The sequence below is a fragment of the Syngnathus scovelli genome, chromosome 20, assembly GCF_024217435.2.
Source record: "Syngnathus scovelli strain Florida chromosome 20, RoL_Ssco_1.2, whole genome shotgun sequence".
Classification (NCBI taxonomy): domain Eukaryota; kingdom Metazoa; phylum Chordata; class Actinopteri; order Syngnathiformes; family Syngnathidae; genus Syngnathus; species Syngnathus scovelli.
This window is the reverse complement of record NC_090866.1, coordinates 11,095,689-11,123,564: the sequence shown is the minus strand read 5'-3', so window position 1 is coordinate 11,123,564 and position 27,876 is coordinate 11,095,689. Positions and strand designations below refer to the sequence as shown.

The 27,876-nt window shown below is 47.0% G+C and overlaps 5 protein-coding genes and 1 long non-coding RNA gene across 42 annotated transcripts in view; 3 read left to right on the top strand and 3 right to left on the bottom strand.

Moving 5' to 3' along the window:
* The first annotated feature begins 120 nt into the window (after nt 1-120).
* Nucleotides 121-8,937, top strand: xrn2 (5'-3' exoribonuclease 2). The gene is made up of 31 exons (XM_049757748.1): nt 121-359; nt 616-743; nt 885-996; nt 1,064-1,175; nt 1,243-1,301; nt 1,380-1,469; nt 1,552-1,624; nt 1,697-1,747; nt 1,832-1,989; nt 2,071-2,145; nt 2,213-2,346; nt 2,435-2,492; nt 2,566-2,673; nt 2,754-2,798; nt 2,873-3,004; nt 3,084-3,134; nt 3,292-3,377; nt 3,696-3,831; nt 4,437-4,544; nt 4,616-4,705; nt 4,779-4,851; nt 4,910-4,993; nt 5,073-5,170; nt 5,246-5,325; nt 5,442-5,498; nt 5,621-5,689; nt 5,762-5,890; nt 6,219-6,334; nt 7,902-7,947; nt 8,193-8,391; nt 8,736-8,937. The coding sequence occupies exons 1-31, from the start codon at nt 285-287 to the stop codon at nt 8,802-8,804; spliced, it is 2,901 nt and encodes a 966-aa protein (XP_049613705.1). The 5' UTR covers nt 121-284; the 3' UTR covers nt 8,805-8,937.
* On the bottom strand, nt 8,807-11,047 carry LOC125990505 (homeobox protein Nkx-2.4-like). The gene is made up of 2 exons (XM_049757778.2): nt 10,549-11,047; nt 8,807-9,798 (listed from the first exon to the last, which is right to left on the bottom strand). Exons 1-2 carry the CDS (start codon nt 10,955-10,957, stop codon nt 9,230-9,232), a joined length of 978 nt encoding a protein of 325 aa, XP_049613735.1. The 5' UTR covers nt 10,958-11,047; the 3' UTR covers nt 8,807-9,229.
* Nucleotides 11,048-12,063: 1,016 nt separating this feature from the next.
* LOC125990516 (homeobox protein Nkx-2.2-like) lies at nt 12,064-13,381 on the bottom strand. Its single transcript, XM_049757799.2, has 2 exons — nt 13,216-13,381; nt 12,064-13,080 (listed from the first exon to the last, which is right to left on the bottom strand). Exons 1-2 carry the CDS (start codon nt 13,379-13,381, stop codon nt 12,632-12,634), a joined length of 615 nt encoding a protein of 204 aa, XP_049613756.1. The 3' UTR covers nt 12,064-12,631.
* On the top strand, nt 13,278-18,865 carry LOC125990524 (uncharacterized). 4 transcript variants are annotated; one of them, XR_011086016.1, is made up of 6 exons: nt 13,278-13,423; nt 13,513-13,615; nt 16,088-16,173; nt 17,847-18,017; nt 18,269-18,354; nt 18,452-18,865. It is a non-coding gene; the product is annotated as an uncharacterized lncRNA (long non-coding RNA). The 4 variants fall into 4 exon arrangements; XR_011086015.1 differs by lacking the exons at nt 13,278-13,423; nt 13,513-13,615 and having other exon boundaries at nt 15,864-16,173; nt 18,452-18,628; nt 18,747-18,865; XR_007488981.2 differs by lacking the exons at nt 13,278-13,423; nt 13,513-13,615 and having other exon boundaries at nt 15,867-16,173; nt 18,455-18,865.
* Nucleotides 17,815-20,081, bottom strand: LOC125990511 (uncharacterized). 8 transcript variants are annotated; one of them, XM_068649286.1, is made up of 13 exons: nt 19,945-20,027; nt 19,679-19,708; nt 19,570-19,609; nt 19,436-19,496; nt 19,292-19,352; nt 19,151-19,206; nt 19,037-19,090; nt 18,904-18,971; nt 18,755-18,834; nt 18,449-18,687; nt 18,240-18,374; nt 18,094-18,171; nt 17,815-18,011 (listed from the first exon to the last, which is right to left on the bottom strand). In XM_068649286.1, exons 1-8 carry the CDS (start codon nt 19,958-19,960, stop codon nt 18,957-18,959), a joined length of 333 nt encoding a protein of 110 aa, XP_068505387.1. In that variant the 5' UTR covers nt 19,961-20,027; the 3' UTR covers nt 17,815-18,011; nt 18,094-18,171; nt 18,240-18,374; nt 18,449-18,687; nt 18,755-18,834; nt 18,904-18,956. The 8 variants fall into 8 exon arrangements, 6 of the variants coding, with proteins under 6 accessions (XP_068505387.1, XP_068505388.1, XP_068505386.1 ...); XM_068649287.1 differs by having other exon boundaries at nt 18,769-18,834; XM_068649285.1 differs by having other exon boundaries at nt 18,449-18,834.
* Nucleotides 20,082-24,516: 4,435 nt separating this feature from the next.
* Nucleotides 24,517-27,876, top strand: part of afdna (afadin, adherens junction formation factor a) — a 23,291-nt gene continuing 19,931 nt past the window's right edge. For 7 of the 27 annotated variants that reach the window (XR_011086012.1, XM_049757727.2, XM_049757702.2 and 4 more), the window contains exon 1: nt 24,518-24,803. Coding sequence is in view for 26 of the 27 variants with exons in the window: in XM_049757727.2 (XP_049613684.1) it covers nt 24,702-24,803 (102 nt within the window). In the remaining variant the exon portion in view is untranslated. Of the gene's footprint in view, nt 24,804-27,876 lie in introns of all 27 variants that reach the window. The other 20 variants (XM_049757709.2, XM_049757720.2, XM_049757710.2 and 17 more) reach the window with 5 other exon arrangements.

Sequence of the window (27,876 nt, the reverse complement as noted above, 5' to 3'; positions counted from 1 at the left end):
TCTTATTTAAATGATGTGATGTTGATGAAGTGCAAGTCAAAGGCCGTGTAGAACGTACAATACCGATTTTGGCCAGCAGCGTCGCTGTGAGAGCAAACTGAAGATTCCCCAGAAAACAGTGAACAGCGTGACCCGGAAAAACACCTGATTCTCAACAAGCATGTAGCTACTAGCGCGTTTATTTCCCACGCGATTTGAAGTTGGTGTTTTACGTGACGTTTTTAGGGATTTTTGTCGACGTTTATCCGTTTTTATTGCGTAGCGGGGGAAGCGATAGTTAAGAGATGGGAGTCCCGGCATTTTTCCGTTGGCTGAGCCGCAAATATCCTTCCATTGTTGTACATTGTGTGGAGGAGAAGGTAAGTACGTAGCATATTGGCATTCGTACTTGCAAAACTCTCAAAGCACATTTGCCGTTGCAATTTAAGTTTACATGAGGACTCGTTTTAGACTGTTTTCGTTGTTGCACATCAGCCGTGAATGGAGTCTGACTAAATTTAAAACAAAATGGGTCGTTCTCGGCCCATGATGTACTTTGACGTCAAAATGTGACGTCATCGTAAAAAAAAACATTATTCAAGCTTGAATTTGAATGTTATTGTTTGTGTCTTCCAGGGTCGGGACTGCAATGGAGTTCGCATCCCCGTCGACACAACCAAGCCAAACCCCAACGATGTGGAGTTCGACAATTTGTATTTGGACATGAACGGAATCATACACCCTTGTACACATCCGGAAGACAAGTATGAAGTGCTTCCTATTATTTTCTTTTACCCGTAGAATAGTGACAAGATTTGTCGCAACACCAAGTGTGGTCGGACTGGCCACTTTTGTTGTCGCAAATTTTGTTTTTGTTGAAATGTCTGTTTTTGACGTGTCCACAGAGCGGCGCCAAAAAACGAGGATGAGATGATGGTGGCCATCTTTGCATACATCGATCGTCTGTTCAATATCGTGCGTCCCAGGAGAGTTTTGTACATGGCCATCGACGGCGTGGTAAGCGACTCGTACGCGCGGAACATTTCCGACTCCGAAATAACCTGACCGTTCAACTTTCAACCAGGCGCCTCGTGCCAAAATGAACCAGCAGCGCTCTCGCCGCTTCCGCGCTTCCAAAGAAGGCGCGGAGCTGACCGAAGAGAAGAATCGCATACGGGAGGAGGTCATCCAGAAAGGTTTGTGTCCCCTCATCAAAGAGGAACTAGTCATCCAATTATCTGACGTGCACCTCTTCCTGCGCAGGAGGATACCTGCCGCATGATGGGATTAAGGAGAGGTTTGACAGCAACTGCATCACGCCGGTAAGGGGAATCAGATATGTTCAGGTGACCGTTTGTCTTGGAAATATGTTGAGGTGACCGTTTGTCTCGTGTTTCCAGGGGACAGAGTTCATGGACAACCTGGCGCAGTGTCTTCGCTACTACGTCGCAGACCGACTCAGCAACGACCCGGGATGGCGAAACCTCACGGTAAGCTCTGCACGCTCGCGTGGCGCGTTGAGATGGCGACGATGTCGTCGCTAAGAATCCTTTTCCTTTGCGGGTCTCGAAGGTCATCCTGTCTGACGCCAGCGTGCCCGGCGAAGGCGAACACAAGATCATGGACTACATCAGGAGACAGAGAGGTGCCGCTTGCTCATGACAATTTGTGCCAAGATGGCGGCAAAGTTTTTAATTGGCAGTTTTTAAATCCGCAGCTCAGCCCAACCACGACCCCAACACGCATCACTGCCTGTGCGGTGCTGACGGTCAGTCTTCAGCGCACGTCGGGAGATGAAAGTATTTTATTTTTTTTGCAACTAAACTTGTGTTGCTTTGCGTCAACCACTCAGCCGACCTCATTATGCTGGGCTTGGCCACGCACGAGCCCAACTTCACCATCATCCGGGAGGAGTTCAAACCCAACCAGCCCCGCCCCTGCGCGCTCTGCAATCAAATGGGCCACGAACTCAAAGAGTGTCAGGGTCTCGCCCGAGAAAAGCAAGGCCAGGTCAGATCACGCCGCCTTCTCCGCGCCCTCGTCAATACTTCCCGAAATAAAGTCCTCGCTTTCACCTCTCGCCCCCTCCAGCACGATGAATTTGCAAACACCATGCCGGTGTGTGAGCAAGAGTTCATCTTCATCCGGCTCTGCGTGCTGAGAGAGGTACGTGACCTTTTTTGTGCGTGCGTTAGGCAGAGTGTCACGCTCATGGCGCCACGTCGTCTTTCAGTATCTCGTTCGAGACTTGACCATGTCCAGTCTGCCCTTCCCGTATGACTTTGAGAGGAGCGTCGACGACTGGGTGTTCATGTGTTTCTTTGTCGGAAACGACTTCCTCCCTCACCTGCCTTCCTTGGAAATCAGGTCACATCTTCGTACTCGCAACGCCCGCCCTGTCTAAGGGGGTTTCCGCAAATAATCTTATACTTGCCGCTGTTCCCTCATCTCGCAGAGAGGGGGCGATAGATCGACTGGTGAGGATCTACAAAGAAGTAGTGCACAATACCGGAGTAAGTGTGGCTGGCCGGCCGGTGGCTGTGCATGGGATTGCAGGCGCTGATGACCGCATGTGTGTGCGTACAGGGCTACCTGACAGAAAACGGCTTCGTCAACCTGTCACGCGTGGAGTTGATCATGAAGGCCGTGGGCGTGGCCGAGGACAACATCTTCCAGAAACGCAAAGAAGATGATGCAAGTTTCCAACTTGACAAACATTCCCAGGCACACAAAATGTGGACCGATTTGGTTGAAAGCCTTTTCTGTCTTATCAGGTGAATTTTAGGAAGAGGATGAAAGACAAACGACAACGGATGAAGGTAAGTTACTTGGACTCTGTCGGCAGTCAACTATCAAACTCTAAATTTTCGTTTTTGTGTTTTCATGAGCGTAGTGGGAGCGGCAAGGCCCCGCCTACATGACAGAGGGCCAATTCGCCCCCCACGCGCTGGGTAGAGGTCACAACCCGCACGCGGTGGAGAACCCTCGCCAGGAAGCCTACGACATGAGGATGCGGTCCAATCAGGTGCCGCCTCAAATCTCAGCACCCTGCTCGAGCCTCACTTCTGCGTTTTAAAGGTGTGTTTGTGTGTGTTCTTGTCCAGGATGCCGCTCAGTCCCTGAAGGCCTCGATGAAGAATGGCGCTGGCGCCAATGTGAGTTGCATTAGTCTCGTCACCGGAGAAACATTTTCATAAAGCTGTTCTCAAAGCTAAAAAAAAAAATGTATCTAAAAAAATCTATTTAAAAAAACAAAATAATGAGAGAAAAAAAGCAAAGTCGAATGTTCATTTTAATTTGCGCTGTCGGTAGTTTGCGGGCCCCAGCGACAACAACAACAGAGGCATGAAGAGAAAAGCAGACAGCGACGACGAGTCCGAGCCGGAAGACAACGTCAGGTACGTCGGAATGAAGCTGGCTGACTGTCCTGCGCAGACATGAATTGTACAAAACCGCACACACGCACACAATTAAAATGGAAAGCAGTCAATTCCTGTGTGACGCACTTAACAAATCTGCTAAATCCGCCCGACTGATTTGGTATTCATGGAGACGTTGCCTTCAGGAGGCCCGGCGCTCCCCGCAGGCCGCGCCGGACCGGGCCTCAGCGGCGGCACAGATGCTGCACGGCCTCCAACATTTCAATTTTCCCAGATGTCAAAAGAGAATTAAGAAATGGAGGCGAAAGCCGTTTGATTGAGCTTTGCACTTTGCAGGTTGTGGGAGGACGGCTGGAAACAGCGCTACTACAAGACCAAGTTTGACGTGGACGCTTCCGACGAAGGCTTCAAGAGGAAGGTTGTCCAGTCCTACGTGGAGGGCCTCTGCTGGGTTCTACGCTATTACTACCAGGTGAGGCCATGGCCACTCCGCCTCACCTCAATGTGCTTGAAAATAGTGCTGCCACTATTTTGAGAATCCACGAACAGGGAGGGGGGGGAGTCAGTCTCCACATGCTCGGCAATCCAAAGCCGGTCTCAGCGGGCCGCTCTGAATTGATTAAAAGGTCCTAGGCAGACGGGACGTGTCCGCCGGGCGTTGCCGCGCATTCACGGTGCCGCTGCCAACGGCGTTAGCGTCACGCGCCGCTCGCCAAGAGGGGGGCCGTGAAACACCCAAGACGTGATTCACACTTTGCTCCCGAAATCACTTTTCATACGATGAGGACCTTCTCTTTGTTTTGCGTCTGCCACGGGGAGCTCAAACGGACCGCTGCCATTTGAGAGCTGTAATTTGACACGCTAGCCTCCCCCCCCTCTCCTCATCCTAAAATTAAGGGGAGGAGGGTGTGTGAATAAAATTAAAAGCGCCATACTCGTGCTTCTGTTTTTCTTTTACTTAGGATTTGGGGAATAATCGTTTGATAGAAGCCAAATGCTTTTGATGGAGCTCCTTCAAACGTAAAATGTTGTCGTTAAATCTCCAAAATGACATTCAGAACATGTTTGTGCTTGCAGGGCTGCGCCTCCTGGAAGTGGTACTTCCCCTTCCACTACGCCCCCTTTGCCTCCGACTTCAAGGACATCGAAGGACTGTTCAGCGACTTTGAGCGAGGAACCCAACCGGTAAGCCAGCGTGGCCCGGTGACGCCCACGTAAGATCCGTGTGAAATAATTTTTGCTGTGTGCGTGTGCAGTTCAAGCCGCTGGAGCAGCTGATGAGCGTGTTTCCTGCCGCCAGTGGCAACTTCCTGCCAGAAACGTGGCGGAATCTTATGAGCAATCCGGTGAGTTGGCGGCACTTGAAGCACTTGCTGTGTAATACATTTGTAAAAAAAAAAAAAATGTGTTGTGATACAGGAATCTCCTATCATTGATTTCTACCCTGACGACTTCGCCATAGACCTGAACGGGAAGAAGTACGCCTGGCAAGGTGAGTTCTTCGCCCGGTCGCTTTGCTTCCGCTCTGTTGACGCTATTGCTTCTCAAAGGCGTGGCCTTGTTGCCCTTTGTGGACGAGCGGCGCCTGCGAACCACGCTGGCCAACGTCTACCCCGACCTCACGGCCGAAGAAGGTCAGTCTCGCATTTCGACGCCGTTTAATTATTCGTTTTTCTCATGAATTGAAATGATTTGAATCATTGGTGGTTGCAGTGAGGAGAAACAGTCTCGGAAGCGACTTGTTGTTTGTCAGGAGCTCTCACCCGCTGTCGGACTTCCTCCAGGAACTCTACAATACACAATGTGAAGAGGTAACGCCAGCCAAAAAATCAAAGTGCGGCCGGCACTCACGTGGTAGGTCAGATCACGTCGCTGTTGTCTTGTAGGACACCACAATGCCCGCAGAGCTCTGCCACGGAATCCAAGGTATCTTATCGCTCGATGATGACCCCATCCTACCAGATAAGTAAGGACCACTTGCTCGTGCTCCCTCCTGCACGTTCCCGGGCAGAAGGCGAACCAAGCCACCCCGCTGTCTGAGCCGTCGGGACGCTCACTCGCCTTTGACCTTTTGTACCTCAGGCCGGTGCTGTCACCCATCCCCATGCTGCGGGACATTGCGAACAACAGCGCCATCGGGTGAGAAGAAGTGCCACAGTGTCAGCGCTAGTGTTGTCAGCCTATCAATGGCGATGTGTTAGCATGAAGCTAGCAGAAAATTTGCTTCCATTTCAATTGAGCAAATTTTTGTTGTCTTCCAGAGTGAAGTTCAAGGATCCCCAGTTTGACGAGGGCTTTGTCTTCAAGTCTAAGCTCCTCCCCGGAGCAAAGTCAGTAACAAACACTTTTCCATTTTTCGAGGGTTGTAATGCCTAGCGTCACATGGCCTTGACTGCCTTCAGGCTTCCCAACAACGTGCTGAAGCCGGGGGACTGGGACAGGCGGGAGAACCAGCCGTGGAGGCCTCAGCTGGGTTTCAGCTCCAACAGGCAGCAGGCTCACTTGGACCAGTCGGGCTTCCGAGCTCTGGGGTGAGGTTTTTTTTTTTTTTCTTCTTTCTGCTCATTTACAATGTCAATTTTTTCGTTACGCGTGTACAGCACTTTTTTTTTCTAAATGTTGGTGTCCCGCCTCCACGCTGGCCATTAAGCGGCCATGCTTGATTATGATCTCCACTTCCTCCTCCGCACGTCCACATTATCATTAAGAAACGGCAATAATTGAACATCTGGCACCCCTGAAAGCGCCGTGTTTGGAATTCATGATGAGCACCTTTCCATTTTAAAAAAAAAGTCCTGCTAGAAGCTGCCAAGCTGCATGTTTGACATCCTCTTTTTTTTTTTTTTTTCCCTCTTGCAGTCACTCGCTCAGAAACCAACATAGAGGCCAATACAGCAATTACCCGCCGCCTGACAACTACCACCAGCAAGGAAACTACCGCGCGCCCCGCGGCGGCAATGACCAGTCCTACCAACGTAAGGCACACATTGGCTATAAGCCAAATCGGTCTCTCCTTGCCTCGAGAGGCAAGTTAAGTTCTTCTTTGATGAGGCGGCCACCCCCCCACAGCGAGCTCGCCAGGGCGTCTTTGTGTGCCCGCGGCCAAGCTCTGATTGTGCCGCGCGGCTAAAGCGACAAACTAACAAGTCCGCCCACCCTCTGACCCGCTCGCTAACTTTGTCACTCCGTTTCGGCGGTGAAATACTTTGGGAGTTTGATTCACTTAAATTGTCTTATTTTTTTCTTTTCATAGGACGTCACAAAAAGAATGACGCTTGGCAACAATGCATTTAAATTGCTAGAAATGTCGCTCGTTGATATCCAAAGGAAAAACTGATCTTGCAATTTAGACAATCAAGCTGCTTTTGTGGAGGCCTGCAGAAATCCCCAAATATTTTCTGACGACCCATTGAGGGAGCTTGGATAGTTTTGCAGGAATCAACAATGTCATCTATGAAAAGTGGACGTCTGCAAAAAAAAAACTCTGTTTTTGTTTGAGCTGAGTCAAAGAGTCGTCGTGGAAATTGAAAAGGGGCGTTTAGTTGCCGAGCGGCCGCTAATCCGTCCCTAATAGAGTGGCCAGTACGCGCTGTCGGGATTGGAAGGCGTAATCCTTTTGTTGGCTTTTGTGCGCGCACGCTGGAGGCCCAGACGCTCTCAGATCACGACTAATTAAAGAGATTGACAGGTGTCCACTTGTCATTCCCCGGCTTTTCAGGCCCGGCCTTCTAATTGCCAGCCCGCTGGGTGGTCCACTTGAGCCGCGTCAACGCAAGACTTCATCAAACGGGAGAATAACCGGCATGGCGGTGGCGCCGCCCTCTGCCCGATATTTCCTACTTGACCTCCGATTCAAGCCGTGTTTCCTTTCTCAAAAGATGCCACAAATGTAACTATAGGCCCGAAAATTAATTCTAAGCCCTCCTCCCCATCTCGCACGCATAGTCGGATTTGAAGCAATCCCCCGCATTAAACGCAGATTTTGTGTCACATTAACTTGAACAACTTTTTTTATTATTTTTGATTTGATTTATAAGAATTCGAGCTCCATTGCTTCTCACGGCTTTGTTTGAAAGACTTAACTTTTTTTTCTCCCCTTAATATTTCAAGCAGGTTTATTGTGCGCAGTGTATCGAGCTGCTGCCTAACATTTAAATGATTGACAAAAAAAACTTGTCGTAGTCGCAAGGTGTCCACGGCGGCAGGTGGAGCGGCCAAACAAGCGGGCAGCTGGTCATCACCATGGCAACGGCGACTCTGGAAGCAGCCTTTGGCTACTTTGTCTTTTTTTTTTTCCTCAAGTGGGCCTTTGTGAAATGTTCGCCTCGATAGAAGCTAGCCACTTGAGGAGTCCACAATCCCGCTAGCTCAATGCTTCTTCTTAATTTTTTTCATTTGCTCAACAAAACATGCAAATGTTCCCCCTCGGAGCTCCCGGGGCCCGGATTTGATCCACGCCGATGTCACGCGGCGGCCCGGTTCTGCCGACGGCTCCTTCGGGTCTTTGTAAGTGAGCCTGACACCGTTCTTTGTTGTGTGCAGATTCTAGATCGTCATCGTCATATGAGCACCAGCCTCGCTTTCAACGGTGAGTCGATAATTTCTTTTAGCAGGTTTGCAACTGTTTATTTGCTGCCAGACCCTCAATATTTCTTGAAAAAAGGTTACCATTGCCTGTAGATGCCACAAGGTGGCGGGAAGATACTCATTTTGTTTAGATGAAATCCCCCCCAAAAACTTTGTGAATTGGTGAAATGTGAATATGGCAACATTTTTTTTTTTTTTAAATACTTGCCAATAGCAATATGCGTGATATGAAGTTTGTGTTTTCAGGCATCATCCTTATGGAGGTGGCGGCGGTGGTCGTGGTGGTGGCGGCGGCGGCGGTCGTGGCGGCGGCGCTCACGGCTGGGACCGGGCCATGCAGTCACAGCGGGGAGCCTACCAACACAACGCCAGCCGGGGTGGCGGCGGGGCCCGACGCGGCGGCTACCAGTCGCACTTCCAGCAGCAAAGTAACGACTGGCACCAGGTACCAAAAATATAAACCGTAATGCGAGTCGTTTATTAATTGCTCAAGGTAGGGTTTATATTGAAATATAATTCTCCGTCAAAACTTTCTTCCTTCTCATTTCATTTTGAGATGGTAGTTGAAGGACAATTTAAGTGATGGCAAATAAGACTTGTGCAAGTTTTATCTTCCTACTCTTTTGGGGTGAGGGGGCAGAACACCCCCGGAAAAAAAAAAAAAGCTTCATGGGTTTTTATTTTCAAATTTGATGCATTTAGTTCATCACCAATGGGTGATAATTCATAGAAAATCCATTTGTCATGTTACTTGCTTGTTAGAGAAAATGCACTCCGTTTGGTTTTTAGGGCCACAACAGTTCCAACAGAGGTGGTTACCCTGCACCACCTGCATCCAGAAGATATGTCTGGGAATGAGCTTTTTTTTTTTCTGCTTCTTCTTTTTATTCCGAAATATACGTGGAACTTTAAGTGACTGTTGTACTTTTGAGAGATTCTCCAACAATGTCTTTTATTAACTTGTCCAATAAAAGAACAAGTCATGTGTTAACTTGCACTTTTTTTATTCTTTCATCCAGTGCAACTACCAAAAACCTCAAAATATGCTTTCAAATGTAATAAGTTCCATAATTTCATTTCAAACAAATAGTCTAAATTCAGAGGGCAAAGGAAGGATATTCATTGAAAATTGAATATTTTTGCTTGAAAGCTGAAATAATTACGTAGTCAAGAGTCTGCAGGAATCCGGTCACATGTCCAAGGCAACGCCAACTTTGGCTCCAAAAAACAGCCCAAAAACTTGCACCTCCTCAGTCCGCGTCTGTCTCTGTTCCGGTTCGGTCCTACCAAGTTCTGCCGTAGAGCAAAGTGGAGGAACCGAGCACGCCGCCGGTGTAATCAAGCACCGCCGCGTCCGTGTGCGCGCGGAAGCCCGTGGGCGACTCTAGCGAGTGGCCCCCTTTCCCTTCCCGGTGCTCCTCCTGGACGTCCCGTTCGAGTTGCTGGTTGCTCGTCTTGGCCTCCGCCGTCGGTTCGGGTTCGCCCCGGCTGGGCTTGGCGAGCAGCGGCGATGAGCGGTTGATCGCGCACAGGCCGCCGCCGCCGCCTGCGTCATGGTGCCGCTGCGCCGCCTTGTCCTTGAGCTGTCGCTTGAGCTTGTAGCGGTGGTTCTGGAACCAGATCTTCACCTGGTTGGGGCTGAGGTGGATGAGACCGGCCAGGTGCTCCCTCTCGGGGGCCGACAGGTACTTTTGCTGCTTGAAGCGGCGCTCCAGCTCGAAAACTTGGGCCTGCGAGAAGAGCACTCGACGCTTCCTCCGCGGGGCCACCGACAAGGCGGCCTTGGCGCTGCCGTCCAAGGCTGCAGACAGGCCGCCCGACAGGCCGCCGCAGGAGCCCATCAGCCGGGAAACTGCAAAGTCAACACGAGGTTATGCCCCTTTTTTTTTCTCCTTAATCCAAGAATATCTCACGAAGCGTTATTTTTTTTGCAAGATTTGCACACTTGCTTTAGCGCAGCAATCAATTGATCTCTAGGTAAAAATCGTGTAATGGTATAATTTTACACCCGATAAAAATAGATATTATGCACTCAAAAATATGACGTAAATATAAAATGTTTCCAAAAGTCAAATGATAAGTTCCAAAACGGTTGCGCAATTTGTTGTCCAGCAGTAATTAAAAGAATCTGACTACAATGCGGCGCATTAATAGATATGAACGGAAACTAATTTAATTAAAGTAAGAAAAGCACCACTAATTTGGGGGAAATTAATGCTAAATTGTTGTAACAAATTACTGGAGTAAAGTCCTTGAATTAAATGCAACTATTGTGAAGTAACTCCCACATCATCTTTTTGTTTTTCAACGCAAGGTTACTTTAAAAAACAACAACAAAAAAAAAAACACATGTAACAAGCTTTAAAGTAAACATTTTGTAAATTTACGCTGCAAAAGGAATTTTAATTTGGAAAAAAAGATTAAAGTTTTTTGTCTCCAACTTTTAATCGTTTCTCGCATGCATCCTTTTTTGCCGAGTTTCAAAACAAAGGTGGAATAAATTTACTACACTGTTGCATTGAACACAACTGTAAAGTATTTAAAACAGAATTAAAATGAGTGTAAGTAGTGGCAAAGATGATCGAAATATATGTCAACTAACTTGGTGCGTATCTTGTTTCGGGGCCGCCGTACCAGGCCGCAGCCGCAGGGCCAACCGCCCTTAGCGACTCCTGATAGGCCGGCATTTCCCCGCCGCCGCTGCCGCTGCAGAACCCCCCGACCGAGCCCGAGAAGTGCGGCACGCTGGTGCCGACGTTGTAGGCGTCGGGAGAAGTGGACAGGTGGGGCTGGTGTTGAAGATGGTGCTGATGCTGCTGATGGAGGTGCTGCTGCTGGTGCTGCTGGTGCTGCTGGTGCTGCTGCTGGTGCTGCTGCTGGTACCGGTACAAGCCGGCCAGTCCGGGCTCCTGCACGGCGCCGAACCTCCGGTGGAGGTCGTCCATGGGGCCGTGCTGCAGGATGTCGATGACCGAGAAGGGGGTGGAGTGCCTGGGGGGGCTCAGGGACATGCTGGACGCCTCCCGACGTCCCACCCGCCCTCCTGTTGCACGATGAGGCCGACACAGGATGCAAGCGAGACCTTATCCCACCCGTAGACGGGGAGGGGCGGGGCGAGGAGTGCTGATTGACAGTCAACGCAACGTGTTGACTCACTCAGGTGAGTCAGCTCTTGTAGTTTTTATTTGAATTTTGTGGAGCAGAAATCCCAAGAAGCTCATTGAATAATGAAAATAGAAAATGTTATCTCAGGATTGAAAGTTTGACCCGTGAAACAACAAACGTTGACTTTAATTGCAAACCTATTTTAAGTATGAAAAAAAGTGGATTTATCTTAACACTGGTGTTTTTCCTAATTAGAGATGCGATTGGTTGCTTTAAGTATAACTGCAGTTTATGACTGAGTTTGACTTTGGCTGCTTGTGCACATTGCTTTGCTCTTGGTGGCACTTTGGCCAATAAGCATTCAAGGAATGAAGCCCACTCCAAGCGCGGCTGAGGAGGAGGAGAAGGAGGCAAGTTCTGCATTTGCACTTGCGAGCGTGTGTGTTATACGTAATTGGTCAAGCTCCTGCTGCCACCTAGCGTCATTCTGATGAACTGCATGTTAGTGTTCCAGGCGCTCGATGCAAATGTGAAGCAGGTGGCCTGCTATGTTGCACATTAAATACTAATTATAGAATAATGACCGCAAAGACATAACAAAACGAATACGTATGACTTAAGAACTGCAATTGTTTTCATCTATTTTTCGCCATATGACGTCACAGGTGGACGACTCCTCATTACAACGTGACGTCACAGACCTGACCACAGCGTGAGTCTTTCCCACAATTGATTGTCTTTGTCACGATTTTTCGTTAATTTTGCTGTTATATATCGTTTATTGTGTGCATCAAATGCTCGACTGGCTTCCCTCGATTCGATATCATCGTGATATTGATCATGGAATTAGAAAATGAATGATATTAAATATATTTTTTAGCTGAGATATGATCAAACGTTTTCAAGTCCTAATGATGGGTGCACGTGGAGGGAGGGGGTCTCCCTCACCCCCCACTGTCACCGCCACTATAGCCTGACTTCAACTGCGCGTCCTCGTGCACACGCACACACATTTGCACTGCAAAACATGCAATTCGTCTTTATTTGTTTCGTTGTAACAAAGCGCTTTACAAAACCGTAAAACAATACCACAAAAAACATTGGCAATAATACACACAATAATTTGGCTCCTATGAACATCATGCATTTAACAAAATACATTTTTAATATTTTGCCAATTTCTGGGCTATATTTTGAGCAGTTTTCACACATTACTGAAAATGCAAATGGTGTCAAATACCACACACAAAAAAAAAACCGTCATTCGAACATGGAGGTTGGCTGCACGTGAGTTAAAATTACGTGCTGGATTAAACACCAAGTCAGCAGCCAAACGATTGTCTTCTTTTCAGTGACATCGAACCGAAGTTAATTTGATAAATACATAAAAAGTACAAAACGTTGCGCAACATTAAATATTACAAATAATTTATAAAACACATGAACAGTCTGTCGACGTAAAATAAGATATTTTTTTATCAACATTAAAAAAATACGAAAAGACCAACATTCAAAAAGGGTGCTTCAACTCCCGTATGTTTTGTATTCAATCAAGTGTCGTGCATGCGCACGCAGGCGCCTCAGGTCCAGTTGGCGTTCCAGCAGGTGAGCCGCGCGAGGGCCCTTTGGGGGACGTGCGCATAGGCGCAGAGCGGAAAGGCCAGCCGCAGGTCGAGCATTCCCTTGGGCCGCTCGCTCGGCTTTCCGTCGCGCAGCACAACCGCCGGGACCACGAACCCCTGCTGCGCCCGCAGCACCCGCAGCGCCTCCAGACTGCGCTCGGCGCGCGCGCGCTTCATCTTGTAGCGGTGGTTCTGGAACCAGATCTTCACCTGGTTGGGGGTGAGCCGGATGCGCCCGGCCAGGTGCTCCCTCTCGGGCGCCGACAGGTAACGTTGCTGCCGGAAGCGACGCTCCAGTTCCAACGTTTGCGCTTTGGAGAACAGGACGCGACGCTTCCGGCCGCCGCCGCAGACGCGCTCGCCGGGGTCGCGCGCCGCGTCCGATGACGCTCCTGGTTGCGCGTGCACTGCAGAAGACGAATTAAAAGACGTCAAAACGGGCTGCGCTCATCCACCGAGTCGTCAAAAAGATAAATCGTCGCTTTACGAGGCTGAGGTTCGAACCCAGAAATATCTCAGCTGTGTTGTAAATGTGCGCTCACGTGACAGGTCGAGGTGATTCCCTGTGGGGTTCCCCTCGGGCGCGGCCTCGGCGTTGGCCTCGTCCTCTTCCGGGTCTTCGGCACCGGAACCGCAGCACGTCCCCGCAGCAGAGTCCGGCAGGTCCAGAATGTCCCGCACCGAGAAGCCGACACGTCCCAAAGACATTGCGGAGCGCAGGAAATCGAAAAAAGAGAAGAAAAGCAAAAGGTATGTCGCAGGAAAAAAAGTTACCAAGTTGTCACAAATTGTTTTGGAATTCTGGATTAAAAACAAGGTTCTTGTGTGTATTGCTGCAGTTCTAGAAGCGAGGCTGGACTGCAGCGCCTGACACGAGCACGCACTCGCACGCACGCACGCACGAGAAGCGCGTGGCCGTTAAAAAGGCACGAGGATGAGGAGGTGGGTCAAAGTCGTCACTCGGCCACTTCCGCCTGGCTTTTCACCAAATTTGGCAACGGCAAATAACACGCGCAGGCAAGCAAGCAAGCAAACAAACAAACAAACAAACAAACAAACAAACAAACAAACAAACAAACAAACAAACAAACAAACAAACAAACAAACAGCTCATTTTCAAATAATTAGAATGACCCTTTTTTTTTTTTTATTGTCATTTTTATAAGACGAAGGGAGATCGGAAAAAAAGAAACAAATTAAATATGTTTCGTTTAATATATAGTCACAAAGGTAAATTGGAAATAAATGAAGTAAAATAAAATTTAAAATAACATAATCAGGGTTACTTATTTACTATCAGCATTTTTATTTTTTAGTAAATGGTTTTACAGTATAAAAATATGTTTATATTACGTTTTAAGGCAAAAGATTGCATGTCAAAAACACATTTGATTCAATAATGTCATTATCAGTCAAGGGATAGTTTTGAATTTTTAATAATGATATCAATCATATCATGATATCGATAATCATGTCATCATTTATCAGCCATCAGAAAGATTTGATCTGCTCATTTTTATGTCTCATTCCACTTGTGATTAAGAAGCAACTTTAAATAGTAAATGATCAACATTCATTTCTGGATAGGAATAGCGCACGCATTTGCTACTTTTGCCTTCTTTTAATCATGGCCACTTTTTTGTCTTTACATTTCTACTTTTGTGCAAACATCTCGCATTTAATCTGTGTGTGTGTGAGAGATCTTGCTGGGTGGTCGAACTGTGCAAACAAACACACGATAACCACAAAGCCACAAAGGCTGCACAGCCTCCTCATTTAAACCATTTATTCCCCCTCAATACTCTTTAATGGCCTCACACACACGCGCACACACACACTCACACACACACACACATGGGCAGTTGTCATGGTATTCTACTTCAATAGACTGCATGTTGCCTATATTCATGACATGCATGCACACACACACGCACACACACACTAGTCTACGCGCACAACATACTTTGTGTGCCTTGACATTAGCTGAAAACCATCCCATTGCAAGTCAATATGGGGTTGCTGACTATTGCAACTAGTCCATGAATGCGTATAATCAACCTGCACTTGATTGGCGACCAGTCCACAGTTTGTCTGTCTTTTCTGCCGACTCTCTGGGCCAAAGTCAGTCGGGATAGGCTTCATCTCAGCCGCCACCTTAATGAGGACAAACGGGTCAGGGGGATTACAAGCCGCTCAGTGATTTGAAAACTATATTTCAAATGCGGACCGTCAGCTTTGGGCCGCGGTTCCGCCTCCCAATTTGTCTACAGCTTCGCTTCGCTTCCCAGCTTCCCGCCGAGGAGCGGGCCTCTGCCGCGCTGTAGGTGGTGATACAAACAAAAGCACAAAGCGACGACGGCGGCGCTTTGTAATCGCAGTAGAACATGGAAGAACGAGGGGGTGAGGAGTTTGGGAGCCATGGAGGTCAGACAAGGTCCAGAAAGCCAGCAGTTGGAATGTTGATAAATGGCTGAGGAGTGGAAGAGCAGGTAGGAAGAGTTGAAGTGGACAAGGTGAGATCAAGAGGTTGAGGAAGTGAACAGGGAGAGGCACAGAAAGTCCCCAATGACAGTAATCTCTAGTCTGGAGTTCCCCAGGGGTCAAGCCTTAGACCTCTCCAGTTCAATCTGTACAGGAAGGCAGGTGCCCTGATTTGAACAGAGGAACATAAGAAATATTTGGATTAAATCAACATAGTGCTGTTCTGTTTTTGGCTAAGATCAAGTTTAATGAATACACTTTTGCTCCTTTTAATGGGCCTACAATAAAACAGTGATAGTCTAAATTAGGTCTTTGGGCTCCCTCTGGTGGTATGTGAAAAAAAGCTGCACATTTATCTGTAAACAAAATGAGATGGGAATAAAAATATTAACATATTATGCAATTAATATACAGTTTTAACGGTGTTTGTTTTACATGTCCGACTTTTACACTATGTCCAGCACATTTGTGGTTGTGTGAAATGTGTGCGCTTTCTTTTGTGATATTTTGCTGCTCCCTGCTGGTTTTGTGCTGCAACTGACGCATTGGCAACTTGAACTACAAAACAGGAGCGCTCTGCTGCCCTCCTGCGGCTAACTGCAGTACGGCATTTGTGTGAGCGTGCGTGTGTGTAGAGCAGTGGTTCTTAACATTTTTGGAGGTACCGAACCCCATCAGGTTCATATGGGAGGGGGGGGGGGGGGGGGGGGGTGCTACCGGTGTGTTAGGCCATCCGCAGACGGAGGGGCGGGGCGACACGAGCTCCTCGAGTTTGTTTTGTTGCTCGCTAGCTAGCTAGCTATCGTAGAACACTATCAACAAAGGTGGCTTGTCAGCGAGCCCGCCCACAAGTCCCACTCAGCTGTCGATCTAACGTTAATGAGGAAAAAGCGTTTGACCTCCATGTTGTTTTGTATGTTTTCCACGCAAAAGCTGATGTCCAAACTCCAAGAGTTGAGGCTCCACGTCGGCTGCTGGTCGTCTATCAGAACATCTAGACGCCAACATATTTTCGAAAGGTACTGCATGTTGTGTTTCCTTCTTTTTTATAGGGAGTATTATTCCTTCGGTGACTAGAGAAGATCATCAACAAGTCAAATGAGACGTAATATTATTTTGTAAAGATAATTTGATGCGTGCTTTGAGTTATTTGACGGTTTCCACGTGAATTAGGTAGTGGGTAACAGCAGATGGGCCGGCCATTAGTTTCAGAAGTTGTGGTCAAGACATGGTATTGTGTGGGGTGGGTGCAGTACAACATGTTTCCCGCAGAGGGCGCCAATGCTCTATAGTTGAGTATTCTCTTGCTGTTTCGGTCCTTTCATAGTTTGTGATATTCGATGTTAAATAAAGTGTTAAAAATAGGAAAGTGCATCATTAAAGCTGCCAAGAAAATAGTTTAACAAAAAGAACATTTAGCACTTAAAGCGAGTCTTTTCATTTTGAGGACTTTGAAACCTTGGTTGAAGTGCTCATTGCATGTCACTTCTAATGGCAAACTAAGTGCCACTGTGCTACTGCACAACTTAAACATCAAACACCTCTAGATGTGTTTTTAATGACATTGATGCAAACCAGGCTAGTCAGAAATATACATTTGATTTGTACTCAACTAACTTGGTTTGCATCAATGTCATTGAAAAACACATCCAAAAGTGTGTGATGTTATGCAGTAGCTGGCACTTAGTTTTTGTCCCGGTGAGAGATGTCAGCTGTTTCAATGTGCTCACCTTCCCCCTAGTGGCACTCGTGTCATCAGAAGTAAGTGACATCTCACCTGAGCTCATCAAATACTTAAGCTGCTTCCATGCAAGTCCTGTCAATGCCAATGTTTGAGTGCAACTATATTAGTCTCACACAAACATTGACTGCTCAAATGTTGTCAAACTGCTTTTCTGTCATATAAATCAATCAACTGGAATGCAAGTCTTCGTGTTTTTATCAGCAAATTTGCTTCACTCATTGGAAAATGTTCATGCTTGGTGGTTGCTGCAGTGGCACTTAGGTTTTCAAAGGCAGCCTTCAGTCTTGAGGTGAGCGTTGTCCTTGTGTCACTGCCATGGACATGGGTTTTTGACTGTTACTCTCCATTTCACATGTGAGATGGCGAGTAACAGTCAAAAACCCATGTCCATGGCAGTGACACAAGGACAACGCTCACCTCAAGACTGAAAACTGCCTTAAAAAACCTAAGTGTCACTTTCCCCGCCTCCTACGTCTACCCAAATTCAGTCTGACCAATCACAGCGCAGCATAAATTTGCATAACCACGCCCACTTTTCCAACAGCCAATCAGAAAGCGGTATTTGCCACTCTGACCAATCAGATCGCTTCAAATTAATGTGACCACGCCCACTTAATATTCCACCAATCACATGACCCCTTATTTGCATAGCCACGCCCACTTTTCAGCAAATCGCCGACCTTCATTCTCATTGCCCCACCCATTTTCTGACCCCTCAGCCAATCATGAAGCAGTATTCCAGCTTTGACCCGCCTCATTTCAAAAAAATCTGGGGGGAAAAAAATTCAGGAAAAAAATTCCAGAAAAAAAAAAAAAAATCAGGAAAAAAAATCTGAAATTTTTTTTTAGGTTTTTTGGGGGTTTTTTGAATTAAGATATTTTTAAAGTTGAGAATAAAGAGTTAAGAGTTTAAGTGTTCTTTGTAATCAAACTTTATTTCTTTTGCAGAGTAAACATTCAATCACAAAACAGAAGTTGCATGGTAGCCAAGTGGTGAAGTGGTCAGCCAGCGGGACGAGTGGTGAAGTGGTCGGCCGGTGGGACGAGTGGTGAAGTGGTCGGCCGGTGGGACGAGTGGTGAAGTGGTCGGCCAGTTGGACGAGGAGTCGGCGCCTGGAGGTAAGACAAAAAGAAACCTGTAAGCCTAAAGTAAAGTCAACGTTTAGTGCAGGAAAAGGTTTTGCATGAAACTTACCAGTGGGAAAGATTTGTTGTTCATGGCATCAAGTATTGAGAGCTGCATGACCAGAAGGCTGCTCTTGTTCCTTGCAACCTGTCAGAAAAAAAAAAAAAAATTGGAACCAAGTTGTCATGGGGACTGCGCAGTGATGAGCATAGTACCTTAAGTGCAAATATTGTCCACTTCTCAGGTTGACTTGGAGGCAAGGACGCAACAAAAACGTACGTGTTGCCAGCATGCTGCTGTGCTCTGATCCTTGGCCACGGCTGCAAGCAGGTACTTGATCGTGCACCACCCTGGACACAAAAAGAATAATCATTCACATTTTGGAACATGGTGGCTGAAATGAAATGTACTTTCCTTCTCTTACCAGCAGAGGGCTCTCCAGGCAGCCCCGCCAATAAAATGTCGACTTGAAGCTTTCAGCAAGTCGCATACCAGGAATGGCTCATTTCACCTGCAACAACCACAGGGGGAAAATCCAAGTCCAGAAAGTGACTCGCCTGCTACAGTTTGGCTTGAGCCACAGGTGCTTCTACGCCACTGGCAGGTGAATGGAGGCAAACTGGCAGGTTTTTCACTTTCTGGACCAGGATTTGCCACTCCTGCCTGGAAAGAAAAGGAACATTGACTCCATTTAGGGTTACCATTTTTATTTTTAACTGTAGACAGGAACCTTCTGCTGAAGACCATTATTAGATGAGAAACATCAGGCCAAGCTCTTGAAATGTTGCAGATCCTCTCCTGGACTGACACCTGCACACAAATGCGGAAACAGTCAAGCAAGTTGATTTGCAACACTGAAAATGCAAACAGCCTTGAAACCTTCTGGAGAATTTCTTGTCCCAGCAGGTGGCGGTAGCGTCTTTGCAGCACTCTTACTGGAAGCTGCACTGCATTGAGACAAAGAAAAAGCAGGTTAGTGTTCTTACATGCCACATTTGCAAAGTTAAGTCACCTGCCAGGACTGGAAGACCATGACTCGTTTCCTGACTGCCTGGACCAGCACCATCTGAAACAAACTGGTCAAGCACTTTGATTTGTCAAATTTGTCATTGCAATCGTTTCAAACCTGGCGCTTTGACTTCAATCCATGCAGCGGACTGGTACCAGGTCCTTTGGCTCCACCTGGTGGACAAAACGCGAAGAGAATGCACACGCTGAAATCAATTGGTCAAACAATTGTTCAGGTATGAGTGTACACGTGTTTCACCAATGAAGAACGCAGGCAGGAACAGCTCTGCTGAACGTCTCTCCAACCGCAGTTCATTGGCCTGAAAGACAAGGTAACGTTGTAACCCACAGAGTGTTACATTTTTAGTCATACAAGCTTGTTTGATAGCAAGAGCAGACTTGCAAACGTCTCATGAAGTCGGTCGGGGCTCTCAGGACTGCAAGCCGGCCGGCCATTTTGAGACCTGCAGACAAAAAAAAAAAAAAAAAGTTAAGCACTTTAGTCAATTGTCCTTCAAATAAAAACGGGGTTTTTGCCTTTTTGCTGTCAATCTGGTCTTTTGTCGCAGATGCAGACCTGGGGACAGAAATGGACAGTTAGATGCAGTTGGTTAAATCCACATTATTCGAACAGAAAGTAGGTTACTTGAGGCTGGCTCGTTTGGAAGAGTCGCACCTGTAGACAGATTAGACAATTTGATTAGATTCTGTTGTGAATTTCTGCAAACGTTTGGTCTTAGCTTGGGCAGTAAAACCGCGTTTGATGCAATTGAAGGTCGGAGATGTTTTCTGCCAACGCTCGCTTTTTAGCTTGCATGGTAGCAAGGTGTAAGCACGTCCAAAGTGCAAGTTGACGCTGAAAGAGAGCAAAAGCAGTTCGTTTGAAAAGGTTAAGGAAAAGTGAAGACTTACCTTTGAAACGCAGCATGTTGTGCAAAAGGGCGCTGCGCTGCGCAGCCGGTGGAGCAGCACGACGTGACGCTGTCAGAAATGAGCAAGAGAACGATTGTCGCGTTTGTGACGTCTTATATAGGCAATTTGTGATGACGTCATTAACAAGCAACCGGGGGAAAAAAAAAAAAGCAAGGGAAAATGGCAAAGTGCAACAAATAGGTAACGTCGGGTCTCGAACCGTGGTTCTACTGCATCGGAGGCAATGGCGTTAACCATTACACCAGAGCTTGCTTGAAAATGTCAGCAGGTGTGGTCGTATTGATAGTATGAGTATCCAAACAACAACTTTAAGGTAACAGCTAAGTACAAAGAAGCGATGACCCGCAGTTGTGTTTGAGGTGGCCGAATGGTTAAAGCTTTTGCCTCGAGTTCAGGAGACTCGGGTTCGAATCTTGGCCATCGCTCTCTTTAATTTAAAAATGTTGGACAGAGCTGGTCTCGAACCCTGGTCGACTGAGTACCAAGCCAAGTGTTATACCATTCGGCCACATTGCCATGAAATTTTCAATTTTTTCTTATCTATTTAACGTCAATGGCACTACTGCTCTACAAGTACAGAACAACTGCCTCTCCATTGTAAGATACACAGGTGGTCTGATGGTTCAAGCTCTTACCTTTAGTTCCGGCGATTCGGGTTCGAATCTTGGCCATCGCTCTCTTTAATTTGAAAATGTTGGACATGGCGGGTCTCGAACCCTGGTCGACTGCGTGCCAGGCCAAGTGTTATACCATTCGGCCACATTGCCATGAAAATTTCGAAAAATATTTATGTATTTAACGTGAATGGGTCGACTGATCTACAAATACAGAACAACTGCCACGATATTGTAAGATACACAGATGGTCTGGTGGTTCAAGCTTTTACTTGTAGTTCCGGTGATTCGGGTTCGAATCTTGGCCATCGCTCTCTTTAATTTGAAAATGTTGGACAAAGCGGGTCTCGAACCCTGCTCGACTGAGTACCAGGCCAAGTGCTATACCATTCGGCCATATTGCCATGAAACTTTCGAATTTTTATTATACATTTAACGTCTATGGCACTACTGATCTACAAATACAGAATAACTGCCAATTTGTTTTAAGATACACAGATGGTCTGGTGGTTCAAGCTTTTACCTTTGGTTCCGGTGATTCGGGTTCGAATCTTGGCTATTGCTCTCTTTAATTTGAAATTGTTGGACAGAGCGGGTCTCGAACCCTGGTCGACTGAGTACTAGGCCAAGTGTTATACCATTCGGCCAAATTGCCATGAAAATTTCAAAAAATATTTATGTATTTAACGTGGACAGCTCGACTGATCTACAAATACGGAAAATTGCTGGATAATTCTAAGATCCAGTAATGGTCTTGTGGTTAAAGTTTTTGCCTTGCGTTCAGGAGAACCGATTTCGAATCTCACACATGGCTTTGTGTAAGTATATGCACATAATATATTACAGAGCAGGACTCTTTGCCTCGTATTCTGTCGAGTCTTGCACATTATTCCGTAAAATTTCCAAATGTTACACGGAGCGGGACTCGAACCCACCTCTCCTGTCCTCCAGACCAATATTATTCCATTCGCCCACTGTGGCACAGAAATTTCGGATTTCTTTTGGGTGGTCATTCAAAGCATCTAAAGGTATACGAGTGAATTGTATTTCCATGCAGCCCTTCAATGAAAAAATAAACAAAAAGTGCTTGGTATCCCTTATCAAGTGCTCAACTGAGACCGCTCCTGGACTTTGTGACTACTATTGGTGGCTAGATTTGAGGAGAAGGGCGTGACTTATTTGCGAACGATTACAGACAAACCTGGTAGTATAGAGTGAAAATTCTATTGACAATGTACTGTACATGTGAGGCAGTCGAATAAAATCCCGGACAATTTTTGAAATTGGGAGGAGTGCTACCGGTGTGTTCGGCCATCCGCAGATGTCATTTCAGTCTTTCTTATGTTCTTGATGCGTCTGTAATTGACTTATATTTCTGTGGTGACCATCCATCCGGAAGGCTCGTTAACATTTAACAACGAAACAAAGGCCTCGTGGCTCCATCAAATGTCAAAGAAGTTAATGTAGCGTGACGACAATATTGCTAACGTGTATAATTCATCGTATCGATAGAGCATCTGTAAAGCGGAAATTACAGGAAAAATAAATTGTTATTTTTTGTACTTTATCACGGGGGGAAACATCTGCGGGAAACATCTGCTGCCGAGTTCAGGATGCTCCATTGTAAGTGATCGGAGGTGTGAACAAAATGAGCGCGGCATGCCAACTGACATTTTGAAAAGACGCACCTGTGTGTGCGCACGCGCAAAATTATTTTCTTTCATATTATATGTCAAGTGCACACGTTTCTCCGACTTGTTGATGACCCGCAGCGTGACACAAGCAGCAGATTACGTTTCAGCGCCATTAAACAAGCAATTCGACATCTTCCTCTTAACATCTGCCATCTATCGAGCCTCAGTGACTTTATGTCCTTAATGTCTCGGGTGTCATCCGTGTTTTTTTGGTTACACACACTCGTGTGCGTTGCACAAGCATGACAACAAACTGTTTCATATTAATAACGCGCCCACAATGTCTATCAAAACAAATCCTGATTATTCACATTTTGTGTGCGTTGTGTTGTGTGTGTGTATTGTGTCTCGTATTTGACACAATGTATTTTGTTGTGTTGGAGCTTGTGTCATGAGTGCGTCTGTCACAATGCAGGCCGGACAAAGGCTGACTTAATGGACTAGTGCTGAGTGGTGGCGGCTGACACAGACACAACCCCCGCGCACACACCGGCTTCAAAACTGCTTGAGTCAGACATGTCTCACTCCCAATGAGATGATGTCATGGGCATGCTTTCAAATCTACAGTAGATGTACAGTATACATTGTATTTTATGTCCGATATTCTACATTACCTACCAATGTGAGTTTAAATTAATCTTTCCTCATCAAAATGCAATTTTAACCCATTCCAGCATCCCTAAAAAAAACGTTTTTAAAATGTGTGAAACATTTTTGTTACATATTTTCATTTCAGTAGACTTTGTGCTGCTCCATCTGCTGTGTTCAACTTGACCACCAGACGGCAGTATAGCACAGACATATGAACAATATTGCGCAAGGGTTATTCGTCATTCTTTGCATGCATGTGAGTATTATCTTGTTTTAATCGTCGATCGTGGAGTCTTCCTCGTTTCCAGTAAGAGGAACGACGACGGCGGGCGTCGGTTAAACGCAAAATCTGCCGCAATCTAAAAATAGGAGCAGCAGCAGCTTTATTTGTGTCGAAGATGAGGTGTTGCCTCCTTATCCTCTTATGTAGCCCGTCTTTTCCAATTGGCTCTTTTATCAATATATTTTATTTGGTTATTTTTACAATAAAAATAATCAACGGTTGTCCGAAATAATTGCCGCCCAAATGTCTCCAAAACATGAGTCAAGTGGACGCCCACCTGTTCCCACAGACCACAAGGAGGGACTTCCCCGAAACACACATTCACTGCGTTGTTGACATCACGAGTGAGTCACAACCTAAAATGAAAAGACTCAAAATAACATCAAAATTGTGTGCCACTCTTGACACTGCATGTGTCACGCACTAATAACTTCTCCGTCCTCATTGGTTAGTTCCACTACTGGTGCAACTTTTGGCCTTTAATTTCATACCTGTAGGCCAAATTCAAATAGCACATTTGAGCATTGTGGGACAAATTAAAAAAGCAGGGGGGGGGGGGGGCGTTACTGCTAAGAGCGTTGATCTTCAGGTGCATTCTTGTTCTTCTACTGGCCAAGAGCATAGTACAAGTGCTAACCGCAGTAGTACTTGAAATTCAGAAGTAGTAAAACCACAAGAGGAAACCAGCGAGCCAGATAGCGCCACCACTTCCCGTGTGACGTCACAGCGCTGCACTGATTATGGGTGTGCATGTACTACAACAACGCGCGTCCAGTTAATGTTGATTTCCCGCATAATATTTTCCGCTTTCATCGTTTTCGTCATATAGACAAGCGTCCCGTGACATTTTGGTGTCCTTATCAAGGATTATGTCTTTCCCTTTTACCGATGCGGGCCCCCTCTTATCTGTTTTCACGCTCCATGCAGATAGTGCGCTCATGGAGCTTTGTTTCTTATCGTTTCGCCACCCCAGCTGAAGCAGAGTTTGTACATGTTAAACATAAACATGGCACCGTTTCAGATTAAAGTGCGTTTGTCTAGTTTTTTTTTGGTATTGATAGTGAAAAGCCAGCAGAGACTATTCTTTTGATGCTTTAAATCCAGCACTCCAATTTTCACATTTTATTTTAGTTTTATTTATTTTATTTTAATAGATTCCAGACGATACCTGCCCCAATATGTGTGATTCAGGCGAGAATAAATGCCCGATATCTGCAATCCAAATAGAGTCTCGCAGTTAAATATTTGCTTTTGACATACTTTATACGTCACTTCCCATGTGACGTCACGGCTTTGGACTTCAAACAGTTAAGCCCAGCAGCGCGCGTGCCCGCGTCCTGTTGCATCGGGGACGCGCCGAACCTCACCGGAGCTGGCCAAGCTTAAACCGAGCACGCACAAACGTAGACAGGTCGCGACCGAGACGAGAGGGAGGACGTACTCGGACTTGGAAAAACGTCGGCGTCTGGAGCAGCCAACCTCCATTTGGACTATTCTATTTTTATATTTTGAAGTTACAAATTCATCCGCAGAGGGTCGGAGAGACGGTGCAGCATGTCGGGCAACAGGGAGGAGGAGAGGAGGAAACTAGCCGACATCATCAACCACTGGAACGCCAACCGGCTCGACCTGTTCGAGATCAGCCGGCCCACGGAGGTAGGAGATCGGCCGGTCTCTGGGTAGGAGGATAGGCCGCGGTGCGGCGGGCCTTCCTCCCCCGTTTACTACGCGATCCGGGAATGCCGTTGGCGAACTGCCCTTGTATTAGCCGATTTGCTCCCCGGGAAGTCCCGCAAGTTCCGCGCTTGGAGGAGGAGAATGTACGCCAGACTCCCTTGGGAAAACTGGCAATTTACGATGCCGTGCCTGTACAGTCATTTAACTGAGCAAAATGGATTTTTTTTTACATTTAGACTGTTAAAACGTTGTAAACGGTCCTCGAGGTTTTTATCAGTGGCGTATTTGGAGTGGAAATCAGGCAGGAATTGTGATTTGACGTAGCTAGGTTGCGGCTACTTGCTACCTTACCGGACACAGCTGTGCGTTGGGGAGCTGAAGAGGGAATAACAACAGCCTTCCCAAAAGACAACAAAGACAACAATTACTAAATGAATTTTAAAATAACCCTACCCTCTCTGTGTTGGAGCAAAGTAAGCGGGTCGTTGCGCAGCGAACATCGGCCACTTCTTTCCAAGTGTTCAGGTGTCATGTTGGCTCGCCAGCGTTCAGGCTACGCAGCTGTTAAAAGTGGCACATTTTCCAAGCGAGTCTGGCGGTGTTGTTCGCTACCACCACTTGCTAACGCGCTAGTTATGTTCGTTAGCTACGCAAACTCTTACACATGTGAAAGCTGGACTTGCTAAACGCCTTCTTTGATAACATGTTGGAGTGTACATGACGGACGTTGTTTATAAACGTCATGCTACGCGAAGGTAGCTGCGGCTAGCAAACAGCAGCAGTAGCAACAGAGTCAGAATTTGATAAATAGATGCAAGCATGACTATTTACCCAACTTATTCATGGAAAGTTGTTTTTACTTTATGTAAACAAGCTAGGTGCATGTCACACGCCCCCTTCTTGTCAGGCTGTTTGACATGATCACCACAAATTGCAACATTTTGTCTTTTAGGATGGTAACTAACAAAAGCACGCCGCGTTTGTGTCCGGCGAAGCCCCCGTGGTGCTTCTAACAAGTTGATCGATAATGTCCACCTAACCCGAACATCTCACGGCTGACTGATTTTGATTTATGGCCGGCGTTGCCATTGTGTCAGCTGCTGTGTTTTAAGCGGGCTCACCCTGCCCAAACCCCTCCTTCCTTCCCTCTTTCCTTCCTTCCTTCCTTCCTTCCTCCTCCATTTTGGATAAGGAGAGGGGGGTCACGGGGTCCCCTCTTCTCCCCTTGAGCCGATTAATTCATCCAGCCAGCCAGCCAGCCGTTGGCTGGAGTTGTGTACGGCGATGATTAACTGACACGGCGCCAGCTCTCAAGGCCTCTTGTAAGTCTGTTACTATACGAGGGCCGGCACAACAACAATAACAACAACAGGTCGGGTACTGCACAGTCCGCTGAGTCCGAGTGGACAGTTTCTCAAGGCCTCTTCAAGTTTGTTTCTTTTCAAGGGCCAGTACCAATGCGTGAGTTGCTGACCAGACCGTCAACGGATCTGATTCAAAGCAACGTGAAATAAAAAAAAAGTAGTTTTTAAGCTGGATTTAAAGTCATCTCATTCCATTTGCATGCAGCGTTACGGCCAAATGCCGCATCATCACGTTTGCGCCCACATCATGCGCTTTTATTTCTGGATGCTATTTTAAGTAGAACGTACAGCTAGGTACTGACTCGTCTTGTTCTCTCCCCCCCCACTCCTGATAAGATAAAGCTTGCTTCAGAACGTCTTGTTGGCTCTGTGCTTTTTTTTGTTGGCTCGTGTGTTCACACGTCATAAGCCAAACACTGTTCTTGGCCTAATTGCATCAACAGAAAATTCTCCCCGCCAATTTGTGGAAAGTATTAAGGAAAGTTGCTATCCAGTGTGGTTGGTGAATTGAAGGCCTGCTCCTGCACAGGAAGCAGGAAGTGCACAGGAAGCGTGTGCTAGCTTGCGATTGCCGCCTTTCTTTTTCCATATTTGTGCATGTTTGGGATTTATTTTGCTACAACATGGAGGTCGGGGTGCGTTGTTGATGAGGGGGTGGCTTTGGGATTATTGACATTATTGGCCGATAAAAGGACAGGACCCCGAGCTTTTGGTTTTGCCACGCTCGGGCTTAGCGATATGCTCGCCTCAGCTCCAACGACAATAGCGCCGGCATGCACACGCGCGGCGGTGCTGAATGCGCGTATCTGCGTTTGCATTGTCTCTCAGTTGTTTTTTGTCCGCCGTTGACGTGTGGCCCCTCGCTGTCACGTCGCCGTGGCAACCCAGTCCTTTTGATTGGGGAATTTAGCGCGTTAGCCGCCAGTTAGCCGAGCGGCTCGCTTGAAGGCCGAATAAAGCCGTGTTGTTAATTTGTCGTTTATTTGAGTATCGGGCGGGTCACCGGCCTCCCGTTGCCGTCGGATCCTGCCAGGTCAACGGGGGGTTACGGCGCACCCCATTGGCCTGCGGGGGAGCCAATGGGCCGCCGGCGCCGCGCACCGACGCAGGGTGACAGCGCTATATCTTTGGAAGGGGCGGGCTGCTCTGCCGAGCACACACAATACACTTCTTGTTTTAGCACAAGAGGAAGGAATGAAGAGATAAGGGAGCGCACCGAGCAGGAATGCAAGCGCAACAACCCACGTTGCTTCCCAAGTCACAAGCGGCTCGCGTTTGTTTCCGTGCGTTGGGGCCATTCACACGGGAGCTCTCGTTTCTTCACAACTCCTTTTGCATTCCAGGCATTCCTTCGACTCCACATGGAAGCCGGTGCCAAATCGTCACACGTGAGACGATTAGATCCTGACTCACTCGGTCGGAGGAGAGTGGGATGACTGCTTAGGGAGCCTTTTTTTTTTATGCGCCGGTATCGACCCCACGCAAGGAGATTAATTGCAGCCCAAGTACGACGAGCGTTTCTCCTCCACGTGGAATTTAAGAGCAGGGGGGGGACCTTGTAAATTAGGCTCGTTGTCGATAACGCGTAAATAAATGCCTAACTTAAAATAAACACACACACACAAGGAGCAAGTTCAACATGCAGACACACACTTGCCCAAAGTGATGCGGGCAATTTCCCCCTTCTT

Excerpts from the sequence above, each read along its gene's own strand:
- xrn2 (XM_049757748.1), top strand. The coding sequence starts at position 285 with ATGGGAGTCCCGGCATTTTTCCGTTGGCTGAGCCGCAAATATCCTTCC. Across the intron at positions 360-615 it reads TACATTGTGTGGAGGAGAAG|GGTCGGGACTGCAATGGAGT; the intron begins GTAAGTACGTAG and ends TGTGTCTTCCAG. Across the intron at positions 4,852-4,909 it reads GAAGAAGTACGCCTGGCAAG|GCGTGGCCTTGTTGCCCTTT; the intron begins GTGAGTTCTTCG and ends TGCTTCTCAAAG.
- LOC125990505 (XM_049757778.2), bottom strand. The coding sequence starts at position 10,957 with ATGTCCCTGAGCCCCCCCAGGCACTCCACCCCCTTCTCGGTCATCGAC. Across the intron at positions 9,799-10,548 it reads CGAAACAAGATACGCACCAA|TTTCCCGGCTGATGGGCTCC; the intron begins GTTAGTTGACAT and ends TTGACTTTGCAG.
- LOC125990516 (XM_049757799.2), bottom strand. The coding sequence starts at position 13,381 with ATGTCTTTGGGACGTGTCGGCTTCTCGGTGCGGGACATTCTGGACCTG. Across the intron at positions 13,081-13,215 it reads GAATCACCTCGACCTGTCAC|TGCACGCGCAACCAGGAGCG; the intron begins GTGAGCGCACAT and ends CGTCTTCTGCAG.
- LOC125990511 (XM_068649284.1), bottom strand. Across the intron at positions 19,610-19,678 it reads TCCAAACGAGCCAGCCTCAA|GTCTGCATCTGCGACAAAAG; the intron begins GTAACCTACTTT and ends TTCTGTCCCCAG. Across the intron at positions 19,207-19,291 it reads CCTGCCTGCGTTCTTCATTG|GTGGAGCCAAAGGACCTGGT; the intron begins GTGAAACACGTG and ends TTTGTCCACCAG.